The following is a 13738-nucleotide window of genomic DNA, read 5'->3' as shown; positions in this document are numbered from 1 at the left end:
AAATAGGTGTAGCAGGGAAAGTTTGGGGATGATGTCAAGAAGGAGCCCAAGGCATATGTATATCCACATGTCCCTGGACGCATGAAAAATCCAGGGGATGTTTGTGTGAGCACACGCATGAGGTTCCCCAGGTTAGTGTTGCTAGATAGCTGAAGGCCGGGCCTTTGCTGGTGTGTGTCTTGTATGAAAGTATCAAGTGGGAAGGGAAGGAGTGTCCTGAGAAACGGTGTTATGTTCCTCTAGCAACATATGAGCAGCTCTGCCTCCCAAAGGGTGTTGCAGTATTTGAGCCAAATAGCGGGTGAGGGGTTTGGGGACAAGAAATGTGGCTGAAGGTGGCATCCACCAAGGGGAGAGAGATGGATCCACCATGAAGAGTGCACCTTCCAAAAGTCTGGAAGGTGCACAGCATATGGGACTGCCTAGGGAGGGGGTGAGGCGCCTCCTTTCACACAGAGGGGCGGCCTGATGGGTTGGGGAGAGGAGGAGGCCCCTGCGGAGGTGCAGGGCTGGGGAAGAGACCTGACCACCTTTCTGCCTCTCCTGGATCTCTTCCTCATCTGCTTCAAGATGTCCTTGTCAAACAGTTCCTTCTCCCGTGGATGCACAGGTGGCCCTCGCAGGTACTTCTCTTCTGCTCCCTTGTAGTCGAGTCCGTCCAGCGCAGCGATTGAACAAATGATCGCTTCTGGCAGCAGGACTTCCAGAAGAAATCTCACTTTGTCACCTCTGATGAGAGTGAGCAAGGCCTTGTCCGTTTGCTCGTAGATGTCTTGCAGATGCTTGACGACGACATCCAGCTGATCCTCGTCCTCCAGGTACGTCTCGATGCAGAACACGTACCGGCTTTCACTCAGAAAGGACGTCAGCCACCGGGACTGCTTCCTGCCCTTCACGATGTCCAGCAGATGGTGGTCGGCCCCCTTCTTCTTCACGATGAAGTCCACCAGCTTCTGGTTGGCTCGGTCCCGAGCGGCCCTCCTGCGGTCGGGGAGCAGCTTCTTGCAGGTCCTCTTGCCGCCCACGCCCACCGAGGTCTCCTCCTCGGAATCTTCCAGGTCGGCATAATTCACCTTTGGAAAACTGACGTCCAGGTCCCCGTCTTGGATGGCTTTGCGCATGGGGTAGCTGGCGTCGGCCGCGTAGTAGTCCAGGAAGGAGCCCACGAAAGAGCCCCGACCCACCCGCTCTCGGTAGTGGGCAATGAGCGACAAGCACCAGTTCACACTCTGCCGGTAGGCCTTGCTGGCTCTCTTCAGGAGTTTCTCCTTCTCCTCACAATCCAGGTGCTTCAGCCTGTGCAGAGGGACCCGAATGCCGCTGCGTTCCCCGCGCAGGTTCGCCTCAATCAACAGCACCCGGGCCGTCTTCTGGGTTTTGCACACGCTCTTGACCACTGCCGGCCAAAACGGATGATCCTGAAACTTGAACCAGACCATCGTCCCTCTTTTGATAGGGCAGGGCTCGCGTGCCGAAGGCCCTGCTGCGGCTCCTCGCGCTGGTCGATCGCCAGCCCTTATGGTGCTGGCCCTGGCGGCCCTCATCGCCTGGGAGCGCACACGGCGTGGGCGCCCCCGCAGTCCTTTCTTGGGGTCCGGCGCCTGGAGCTTCCTTTTCCTGTGGGCGAAACCGAGGGAGCGACGCAGGCTCGGGGTAGAGCCGGTGGAGGATGCTGCCATCCCTTCCAAGGCACCCTCGCCTGGGCCCTCTGCATTCTCTGCGAAGGCAGTGGTCTCCTGGGAAGTAGCCGGGGTCTCTGGGCGGGTGTCCCCCGCCTCTTGGTGCTGAGCTTTGGGCACAGCTGCAAAGAGTCTTGCTGGAGGCGACCAAGCTGGCTGTTGGTCTTTAGCACAGGCATCCTCCCCCACGGCGGGAGGACGCGCGAAGGGGCCTGCTTCTTCTGCCCCCTCTTCCTGGCGGTCACCTCCACTAGGAGGCAGGAAATCTGGATGCTCGTGGGTGTCTTGCGATGCCTCTGCTTGCTTTTCAGCTGGAGACAGGCGGATGGCTGTGTGCACCTGGGAATTCTCGCCATGCAGGCCGTGCCCCTTCTCTGAACGCACGCACAGGGATCCCCGTTGTCCCCTTTTCTTAGTCCAGAAGTGCCCTTTGCGCCTCTGATACTTTCTGCCAGGTGGCGAGCTGGCTGGCTTTTGGAGTACCTCTGCAGGCACCTTAGGGGTCCCTGGCTCCTCGGGTTTTCTTCCTTGATCCGAGTGGGCTTTCTCAGTCAGAATCTCCAGCGCCACTCTAAGGGCTCTTCTGTACCTTCTTTTCTCCCCCGATGGCACAGTGGCCCTGGACCATGCCCGGGCTGAGGTGGCCAGGGCTTCGATTTCCAACTTGTTCAGCGCCCTTGCGTCTTTGCCCTTCACTCTCAATTTTTGGTCTTCAGAGAGGATCTGGACTTGGAGAGAAAGCACCCTTCTCCTCTTATATTTCGGCAAAGTCCAAGATCTGGACAAAACCTTGGCTGGCCACAAGCGGCCTTTCCAACAGCATAGGACATACTGGGTGTCCATTGCAGTTGGAGTTGGGGGGTCAGGAGGTGATTGGAGGAGGGCAGGACGCCTGGCTCTCAAAACCACTGCTAATGCAGTTCTGTCCCAAGGCTGCGTGCAGTCCTCAGGGACTGCAAAGGGCTGGCAGCTTGAGTGGCTCTCTTCCCGCCCGAGTCTCCCTGAGGTGCTGGGCTGACTGCTTGTTTTTGTGGGTGATACAGGAGCAACCTGGAGTTCACAAAAGGAAAAGCAGAAAAGTGTCAAAAGGGAAAATTCCTCTCGTGCAAGTAGAAGCACCCTGCTCTATGAGATTGTTGAGGGATGAAAGAAGGAAACACAGAGAGCGCGTCCTTCACAGAAGGGTTTATAAATGGAAAGTACTTGGGGGAAAAACAGACAAAACCCTGGAGGTGTCAGGGGGGCTCCATAACAAGGCAAATCCAACATCTTGTCCTAATTGTAAGGATTGTGCAGCTCAAAGAGCAAGCACACGAGGAAGTGGGTGTCATGCCAGGGTACCCTTTCTCGAACTGTACATTCTGTGCCTTTTTGGCTCCTGGGGCTTCTCCCCTGGAGAATGCCTCGGATTTTCTTCTTTTCTGAGGGGTTTGTGCCGCCCTGCCCTCCTGCAGGAGGTGTTTGTGCAATGTCACGTTCAAGAGCTTGCACGTGGAACCCAGGGGTTTGTGAAGGTCCTCCTGCTGGTTCTTCCTGCCTAGCGGGGTGAGGAAGAACACACTGGTTCAGGCTCTGGTCTCCAGCTGTGGCCTGAACTGCTGTCTCGTGGTTTACATCTTCTGTCTTCCAATACCAAATCTGTGATTCTTACCGTGAAAACAAGGGTCTGAACGAACAGCAAGGTGCAACAGGGGGCTGTGGGAGAGGCTTACCCAGGGTCACGAAGGTCCAGTCCCACATCTGCTGCTGCAACTCCTCACCTGCAGAACCTTCACTCTGCTCCGTGCCTCCAAACTGCACTCTTCCTCCAGGGACTCCAGGGCACCCAAATGCAGATGGCCACGACCTGTTGCCCTGTGATGCTAATCTGGAAAACCCCAAAACAGGTAGGAAAATAAGCCGACTGTGTGTGACTACCTTCCCCATCTCTGGAATGCATGACTTCTGCAGCAGACGCCATGTCCTAATGTCACCCATAATGCAGATGTCACATTTATTTTCTTGCATCTCTTGCATTTCAGAATATACCCACCTTCTTCCACTCAGTATAACGTGATCGCTTCTCTTGCAGGAGAGTAGGAACTACACCTTTCAGGACCTCATGTGCCTTGGCCACATAGATTTCCTATTATCAGTCTGGGTGCTGGAGGGTGTGTGAATCAAAAAATGGGGTTTGTCTGACTCTAGAACACATTAACCAGGCTTGCTGAGAACGTGAAATGCATAGGAAGGTCTGCCAAGGGTTAGCATGCAGCAGCCACTCACTCGAGTTTTTTTTTATTTATTATTTGTTCTGTTTGGGTATACATGGCAGTACAATGTATGTTGACATATCGTACATACATGGAGTATGGCTTCTCACTGTTGTGTTTGTATGTAATATGGAGCTGCACTGGTCCTGTGTTCATATGTGAACAAAGGAAAGTTATGTTGATTCCTTCTACTGACTTTCCCTTCCCACGCCGTCCCTCCCCTTCATTCCCCTTTGTCTAATCCAAAGTACTTTTACTCTTCCCCGCCGCCCCCCCCCCCAAAAAAAAAACGTAATGTGTGTTACCATCTGCAGATCAGAGAGAACTTTCCGAGCCACTCACTCTTAGTGGAAGGACCTGTGTGCTTCCAACATATTACCTGCACATTCAGGCACACGCTCACACTCAGGTATGTGGAACCAGAGTTCCTATCATAGGAGCATTATGACACGCATCTTCTTGTGAAGGGCCATTTTCCAGCATCACTGTCGTAAATGCCAAACTTCAACCACAGAAACTTCCAACCTTACTGAAAAGTGTAGGGCAGCCCATGAAATCGTTCCCATGATCCTTCTCTTCTTACTCTTCCACCCCCAAATACGCAGTGGAAACCCTCTAGTTCTATCCATTGCACAAACGCGTTTTATTCCTCATTTACATTTTTCACCATGAATGGATTACTTCAGACAAATGGTGCTGGGAAAACTGGAAACCCATGAATGAACTTTAACCCCTATCTCACCCTGCCAAAAAAACTCAACTCAAAGAGAATCAAGGACCTAGACATCAGACCAGAGACCCCGCATCTACTCCAAGAATATGTAGGCCCAACTCTCCATCATGTGGGCTTAGGGACCGACTTCTGTAACAAGATGCCTGAAGCACAAGAAGTAAAATCAAGAATCAATAAGTGTGACATTACCAAACGAAATTGCTTCTTCTCAGCAAAGGAAACAATGAAGAGGGAGCCTACATAATGAGAGGAAATCTTTGCCATTGGCACCTCAGACTGAGCACTCAGAGCATTAATCTCCAGGACATATAAAGAAATCAAAAATTTAACACCCAAGAAACCAATAACCCAACCAATAAATGGGCAAAGGAATTGAACAGGCACTTCACAGATGAAGGAATACAAAAAGTCAACAGATATATGAAAAAAAAAATGATCGACATCTCTAGCAATTAGAGAAATGCAAATTAAAACTATACTGAGATTCCATCTCACTCAAGAACACAAGTAACAATAAATGTTGGCTAGGATGTGGGGAAAACGTTCACTCATACATTGCTGGTGGGACTACTGCAAGTTGGTGCAACCACTCCAGAAAGCATCATGGAGATTCCTTAGAAAACCTGGAACGGAAGCACCATTTGACCTAGTTATCTGGAAGGACTTCACATCAGCATACTAAGGGGACACAGCCACAGCAAGGTTAGGAGGTCAATTCACAAGAGTTAAGCTATAGAACCAACCGAGGTGCCCTTCAACAGATGAATGGATAAAGAAAATGTGGTGTATATATACACCATGGAACATCACTGAGCCATCATGAAGAAAGAAAATTTGGCATTTGCTGGTAAAGTGATGGGTCTGGAGGCTATCATGCTAAGCGAAATAAGCCAGTCCCCCCAAACCAAAGGCCACAAGTTCTCTCTGATATGTGGATGCCCACACACAACAAGAGGAGGGGGGTGGAGAATAAAAGTTCACTGGATTAGACGAAGGGGAATGAAGAGAAGGGAGGGGGATAGGAATGGGAAAGACAGTAGAATACATTCCTGTGTTCATATGTGAATACATGATCAGTGAACCTCCACATCACGTACAACCACAAGGATGAGATCCTAGTTAGAACCAGTTATACCGCACATGTCTAAGTCAAAGTATACTGTTATGTGTGTCTAAAAAGAACAAACAAATAAATAAAAAATATTATAGATGACATTGAGGGAACATTGCTGTCATTGTCATGACGAATTTTGTTTTCGTTTATTTGTATGCGGTGCTGAGGATCAAACCCAGTGCCTCACATGTGCAAGGCAAATGCTCTACCACAGAGCTACGGCCCAGCCTGATGTCATGGTGAGTTTTATCCACATGCACCTCGTGTGTAATTGAGTCTTCACGTGCTTCTGTAAGATTTCATTCTCTGGCAAATTCTACATAGCTCCTTTTAAAACATGTTGCATGTAGTGTGTGAAGTAGTACACGGATGTGACCTCTCTGTGACACTTATGTGGTGTTTTGTACTATTTGTTATCCTGGAGGTAATGTGACCAAACATACGCCTGGGTCCTAGAATCCATTTTCCTCACACTTCATTATTTGTCTCTCCTTCAATACACATCCTCTTTCCTCTCCTTCCAGATTTCACCAGTATGGACCAATACTGCTGTATTCTTATATGTCTTTATGGTTCACAAGGACAGTCCTTTTAATAAGTCCAGGCTACTGGAGGGCAAGTATCATGCCTCTTCGAGGGCCACCCAGTTTTCACAAGTACATCACAAAACCTTACACTTCCAAAAACCCCCACAAAAACAAAATTATATGTTTTCTTATGCAAAAAGGTGTTGCTAAAGTAAAGGCGCACGTGCACATCTTTGGGTAGATATGGAGGGAGATAGAGAGGTCTTGATTAGGACTGATGTACATACAAGAGGGCTGGCAGAGTCCCAGATTCAGAATCAGGGAGCAGCACTTAGGGTAGACGTAACAAGAAACATCTAAGAAGGAAGAGCTAGACCTTCTTTGGAGTAACCGCTGCGAAACCTCTCCTGGGTGAGATTGCACAGGTTGGGGGACCCCTGATTAAGCAAACTCAGAGTAGGAGACCTTGGAGCACCTGAGGACACAGGATAAGAGGGACAAGGAATAACAGGGGACTCCAGACCTTCTGTCTCTCCTCCACTGACCTGCCGGCCCAGCCCACACAGCAAGCATGACTGTGCACCCTTCTGAAGCCGGACCGCACCCCAACATGCAGCCGCTGGGGCACATGCACACACCGCCACATGCACACTCAGATCCCTTGATGTTAGAGATGCAAGATGCCTGGGTCGCATGTTCACACGTGTACAATGCGTGCTCACTGCCTCTCCACATTCCCGTCCCCCAAAATGTTTCTGCTTCCAGCATAGATACTATTTTCAGGTCCATTTAGTTCCTTATATTGGAAACATACATGGGAACATCTAAACTCATGTTTAAAATGACAAAGGAAGCAATAGGCGAAGCATCCGGAATTCAATCATCCAGGAAAGCAATGCCTTCTGCTGACAAATGAGGCCACGGGCTGGACCCACAAATGTTTTTCCACTGAAAAGGTTTATTTCTAGGGCTGGGGATGTGGCTCAAGCGGTAGCGCGCTCGCCTGGCATGCGTGCGGCCCGGGTTCGATCCTCAGCACCACATACCAACAAAGATGTTGTGTCCGCCAAAAACTAAAAAATAAATATTAAAATTCTCTCTCTCTCTCTCTCTCTCTCTCTCTCTCTCTCTCTCTCTCTTAAAAAAAAAAAAAAAGGAAAAGAAAAGGCTTGTTTCTATAAGGATTCAAGACGCTTTAAGCACTTCCCAGCCTATTTCAATATTGTTCAGCATCCCCATTTGGCTACATGTTCTCAGGTACCATACACTTTAACAGAGGACCTTGAGCAGGCAATCAAAACGTGTCTTACCCGTATTTTTCTGGTCACAGCAGCAGTGCCTCCTTCAGAGAGGCAATGAGAAGACGCATGTGTTTGGTCACCTAATTAAGTGCTCCTCTCAGCACGTGCTTTGGCCCGTTGCCCAAACACCTGCTATGGAGGGCTTGCATACAGCCCTTGCATGTGGATTTCTGTTCTCACTTGGCACAGCTGGGAAAACAGCAGTTTTCTCTCCCTCTAGAGAGACTGACAGGTAGGTAGGTAGGCAGGCAGATGGATGGATGGACGGGCAGATAGACAGAAGGAAAGATGATTGGTGGGCAGCTAAGGCAGAGGCATAGGGAGATGGACATGCAGGGAGACAGAGAGATCTTGATGAGGACTGACTGACTGACTGAGGTTCGAGCAGGGCTGGCAGAGTCCCAGATTCAGAATCAGGAGCAGCGCCTTGGGTAAAAGTGAGAGGCTTCCTTGTCCTGTACCTAAATCCTGCTCCTTCCAAACACACAGATCTTGGGAAAGACCCCAGCCAGCTATCCTGTAAAGCCTAGGCTTTTCTGTAGCCACAGACAACACCTCTTCCCTGGCATGCGCTTCCTCACAGGCACCGAACAAACTCAGACCCTTTGCGAAGGTGCTCGAGTAGTACTTACTGCTTCAGGCTTAATCCACCTAACTGCGGTGAGTGGTGTGACAAGAGGTGATGTGTCTGAGAGAAGACACTTCTTTGTGGGCGTGCGTGTGTGTGTGTGTGTGTGTGTGTGTCAGCACCCAGGGTGAGCACAGATTTATCACCTAGGCTACACGGTGTGATCTTCCAGTCCCACTCTCCAGCCGCCTTGTCTCATCACCCGCTGCCCTCAAGTGTCTCTCTCCCAACCTCCCTACACGAAATAGGTTTCTATGACAAGGAGTTGTAAGAAGAGCAAAGTTACACGGTAAAGGGTACACGCGACAATCGCAAAACGGAGGTGGCCGTTCATAAAATACAAGGGGATCTCCGCTTTCGGCGACTCGGAAGACAAAGCCCTCACACAACAGGTGTCATCTAGGGACATGATGACACGTTACTACTCAGTCTCCCCAGCCCGCCTTTCATCAGGAGCCGCCAGCCTCCCTAACAAACAGAAGGGATGAGAGCCCTTAATGTGCGATTAAAGGACACACAGGCTCCCAACACCCAACACACGCCTGTGAACACACACACACACACACACACACACACACACACACACTCCTGCACTCACTCACGTTGATAGCAGACACCTACTAGTGTTGAGGTTTCTACAGTTATCCCATCTCTCCAGTCTGTAAATATCCTTGTGAAATGTGCCTGCCGCCAGGAAGGAATGGCTTGCCCCGGTTGTCATAGAAACCAGAATGTCATCAAAATGCTCTCCTTGACGTTAGTTTACTATGGAAACCAGGAAGTAATAATACACCCTCAGAGGCAGAGTGTTGATCTCCATCTCATTCGGTCACACCCACCCAATCCAGGAAATGAATGGAGGAAGGCACCAGCAGATAAATGAATGAGTGAAGCACTGGACACGGGACTACACCCCCCATGGGATGGGCTTGGCAGGCAGGGAGTTTTCCCAGAATGGGTTTTGGGGGGAGGAGAGTGAAGCAAAAGACGTTCTGTTGTCCCTTGAGACACACCGCCAGACCACATGAGGTCAGGTCCGTTTGTGCAGCGGGGATCGAGGACACCTGGTCACTGTAAAATGACCTTTGAGAGAGAAACATTGTGAAGCAAAGCACTTCAGCCCAGAGGAAGGTGAAGCCGAAACTTAGGTGGTGACGGGACCACAGGACCCTGGGTGTGCATGGACCCCAGCATGCTGATGGGGTGCTCAGCACACAAAGGATGCTGTGACGAGAGCGATTGCACAGCGTGCCTGTGGCCTGGGATGGTAGGGAGGTGAGGATGAACCTCACAGTTGCTTGGGGTGTGCTGGGCACATACTTCCTACACCACAGGGCACCGCGGACACAGCACCCACTTCCCGTCAGCCATTCACATCAGAGACCAGAGACAGAGAGCTGCCGTCGGATGAGGTTCTTCCACCGATTTTGTCTAGAGGCGTCCCTGCTGTGGGGAGTCCTCAGGAAGGAGGACACAGTTCTGATGGGGAGGGCATGCCCCCTCCCTTGGTGTGAAGACCCCCATGGTGACTGCCTCCGAGCCCTCAGCAGGAGATCCCTGAACACTGAGTGGGGCAGGGTGGCGCCCACAGTCAGCCCTGTACCGTGAGGTGGCAGACAGCCCCTGCCCAGCATCACACTGATCAGACTGGGGTGCCCTGTGGCGGGTGTGGGGGGTGGGCCTCTATAGACCAAGACAAAGCATTGGATTCCATATGTCGTCCACGGGAGGACTGCCATTTGTGCCTGTGCACTGACTGAATGAAGGGTTCCTCCTCCTGTGGAGGAAAGGGGGCCAGATCTCAAGACCTACCATCGGGCCTCTTTACTTCCCCAGGGAGGGCAGAGAGCGGGGTGCATTCGTGATGTATGTCTTCAACTCAGAGAGACGTTCTCAAACAAGGACGTGGGTTGGACTCCCAGCTCTGCCACTTCTCGGCTGTGGGGTGTGCACCTTGTGCCCTAACATCTCCGGTCCCTTGTCTCCATTTGTCCAAAAGAACTGTAAGTGTGTCTACTCTGGAAGGGTTGAGGACAGAGGAAAAAAGGTCTGCAGCGGTTCCCCAGTGGTGATTTTGCAAGCCCTAGGCAGTGGTCCCTGGCCCTACTGGGACTGGTGCGTGCTTCCCCTCAGATCAATGAAGAAGCAGCTGGAGAAATCCAGCCCTTCTGAGCTCCACTCGGGTGGGCGCGAGGCTGGCAAGCACGAGAAACAATGCTGCACGTTCCAGTATGTGTTTTCCCCTCAAAAGCAGATTTATCTTTTAAGCCATGTTTATTAGTGAGAATAAACGGGCTTCATGGGAAGGTTCAATGGAAATATTTAGGAATTTGTCGCTTAAGCCTTTTCAGAATACTTCAAGGTTTTGAGACTTAGTCTAATAACTGTTGTGCTTTTCTAATTAAAAGTTGCTTATCCAAGTGAAATTCAACTGAACCTGAAATTAAGCCCGTGAAGGACGTCCTTCAGTGGCATGAAGTCAATTCACCGTGTTGTGAACTCAGCCCATCTCGGCACCCACATGAGGTTTTCATCGGTCCCCAGGGAAAACCAGCACCCACAGAGTGTGGGCTCCTCACTCCCACCTCCCTGTAAACCGCTGCCACCATGAACCTGCTTTCTAAGACAACTCGGGTTTCCAACACTAATTTTTGGGCCTGCCTCTCTGTACATTTCAATGGGCTCAGACACGATGTGACCTTTGGTGTCTGGCTCATTTCCTTTGAAATCATTTCCAGGTCCATCCAAGTTAGAACGTGCATCCAGACTTCACTCCTCTCGAAGGCTGCCCAACCTTGTGTTGTGGGATAGACCACTGCTGGCCATCCTGCCACGCTGAGGTGACACTTGGGATGCTTCCTTTGGAAGCACCAGTGAACATTCAGTTACCTGTATGTCCTTGAGTGCCTCTTTCACCTTGGGTGACATGCACCAGGAGTGAGTGTTTGTCAACATTTTTCACTGTGACCAATCGATGTGATGAGAACAATCATAGGAGAGAAAGTTTATTTTGGCTCACAGTTTCAGAGGTCTCAGTCCTGAGTCGACCGACTCCCTTGGTCTGGGCCAGAGGTGATACAGAACGCCAGGGTGGAAGGGCAGTGGCAGAGGAAAGCTGCTGGCCTCGTGGTGGCCAGGAAGCAGGGTGAGAGGATTGGGGAGGGGTACAGGGAAGAACTACCCTTCCAGGTGACCCCCTCCTCCAGCCACACCCCACCTGTCTACAGAGACCCAGACAGTCCTTTCAAACTAGGACGGACCGGTTGGGGCTGCAGCTCTCACCATCCAATTGTTCCTCCTTCTGCGTGAACACGGGGAGGTTTGAAGAGACACCTCACCTCCACACCATCGCAGAATGCAAGTACTTTGTCATGGTAATCCTATGTTTAATAGCTTGAGGGACCCCCAAACTGTTTCCCACTGTAACTGTGCCATTTGAAATTCCCACAGGCAGCGCCTGAGGCTGGCCACAGCTTGCCAGTCTCAGCAACAGTTCTTATTTTCCTTTTCCTAAGAGGCATCCAGAAGGGGTGGAGTGGGGGGGGGGGTACCTGGGTTGACTGAGGTTTCGTTTGCATTGCCCTGACAGCTCCTGAGACTGAGCGCCTCTTCCATACCCCTCTACCTCGCAGATGCTTGGACCATGATGACTTCCCTCGTTTTCGCTGCCGAGAACTCCTCCTAGTGCTTCAGGAGCCAACCTCAGTTCTCCATCTACTGAGATAGTCACCCCAAAGCCCCACCCTCCCCTCGAGTTCTGAGGCTACTGCTAGAAAAACAAAGCATGCGGCATTTGGGCTGCTGTCAAACAGCCTTCACAGATGTCCACACCACAGTCTTCTAAAAGTGCGAGTGTTTGGTCCCGCATCCAGGTAAGCAGAGGAGCAAAGAGGCAATGCTGAGCATGGAGTGGTATTTGGTAGAGTGTGCTCTTCTGAGACTCGGCACTGAGTCCAGTCCTGAAATCTGGGCACATCTGTAATAAATTGTCCTAGATCATCCTCTCTTAGGGCCCGTGAAGAAATCCCCTCATACCTTCTTATTCCATATACTCTCTTCAGGAGTAACATGCCAAGGTGGTGGGAGGTGAATCTTTGCACGTGTTTGCCACGCCCATAGAAGGGGAAGCATAGAGAATCTTCAGCGAGGACCAGAGTAGGAAACTCTACCCAATCAGAGCAGGACACAGCTACATTGGTAGCTCAGGACACGACAGGGTTGTTCCCGTCCGTCATTGCTCACCCGACACATGGCACACTGCTTCTAAACTGTGGAACAATGGGCGAATTGCACTGCCTTTGAAGAATAGATTTTTGTAACATTTTACTGTGAAGCTTCATTATTTCCAGAATGAGAATAAAGTGTTGGGGGTAGAACATAAGTTTCCCTAGTGTGTCCCACGATGAGCTATTAGTGGAAAGCTGAAGGCTCTTGATCAGGCGCCCCCTGGAAGCGTAACTTTGGCAATTCATGACACATGTTGGCACCCCTGTGAGACTTCAGGACCTTGGTGTGAGGATCCATAGAGGGGCGTGGCCCTGTGTTCTGGCACCCGGGACGGGAATGGAAGGGTGCCAATTTAATTGTCCCTCAACCTTTTGACACAGAGCAGCTTGTGGTGGTGCCACAAAGTCACAGGATGATCCAATTTACTCTTTCTTTAAAATATATTTTTTAGTTGTAGATGGACACAATACCTTTATTTTATTTATTTATTTTTATGTGGTACTGAGGATCGAATGCAGTGCCCCCCCGCCCTCATGAGCCAGGCGAGTACTCTACCACTGAGTCATAACTCCAGTCCCCCCCCCGCCCCCCGCACCCATGTATTCTTGCTTGTTCCCAGAACAGACTCTGGTTTCGCATCCCTTGCTCTTGGTTCCACATGCCTAATGGTTTCCATAAGTGGATGGACAGTAGCCTCCAAAACAAAACAATGGTGTTAAGAAGCCACCAGAGGGAGATATCGAGCCGCCCTTGTTAATCTCAGCCTCACATTTGAGGACTGCCAGTCAGTGACTGGGTCCAAGGTGCCTGGTATGAGAACACCCAGAGGAGTGATTTCAAATGCAGATTTCACGTCCCCAGCCACAGGGTAAACTAGGTAGGCTTTGGGTAGAACCAAGGAATCTGAATTTCAACAGTCATCTATCTCAAGACCGTGATCCAAGTTGGTCCACAAACCGTGCTTGTGATTCTCTATTATACATGCTAATTATAGCCTTGGGCATACAGGAAAGCGTCTGCAGAGATAGAGTGTAAACTAGAAGCGATCTGAGGAAAATCAAGTCCCAGGAAACCCCATCATGTAAAGGCCTCTTGGAGGAGGTAGAGCTAGCAAGGGTACTGAGAAGTGGCCAGAATGAAGAGACTCACAGGGCAGAACAATTATAGAATAGCAAGGGGGGCAGGGGGGAGAGAGAGGAGAGAGAGAGAGAGAGAGAGAGAGAGAGAGAGAGAGAGAGAGGAGAGAGAGAACAGTGCTGACTGCTGCTGCCAATCAA

At 50.6% G+C, this 13738-nt stretch overlaps 1 protein-coding gene across 1 annotated transcript; it reads right to left on the bottom strand.

Annotated features, from left to right (window-relative positions):
• Nucleotides 1–422: 422 nt before the first annotated feature.
• Nucleotides 423–2522, bottom strand: LOC144250829 (PWWP domain-containing DNA repair factor 3B-like). The gene has a single exon (XM_077794002.1). The coding sequence runs from the start codon at nt 2520–2522 to the stop codon at nt 423–425; it is 2100 nt and encodes a 699-aa protein (XP_077650128.1).
• Between the last annotated feature and the right edge of the window lie 11216 nt (nt 2523–13738).

This window comes from Urocitellus parryii, chromosome X (assembly GCF_045843805.1).
Source record: "Urocitellus parryii isolate mUroPar1 chromosome X, mUroPar1.hap1, whole genome shotgun sequence".
Classification (NCBI taxonomy): domain Eukaryota; kingdom Metazoa; phylum Chordata; class Mammalia; order Rodentia; family Sciuridae; genus Urocitellus; species Urocitellus parryii.
Note: the sequence above shows the minus strand (reverse complement) of the source record. Positions and strands in the feature narration are given on the sequence as shown.

What these genes read in the sequence shown, in the direction of transcription:
- LOC144250829 (XM_077794002.1), bottom strand. Translation starts at nt 2,522, where the DNA reads ATGGACACCCAGTATGTCCTATGCTGTTGGAAAGGCCGCTTGTGGCCA.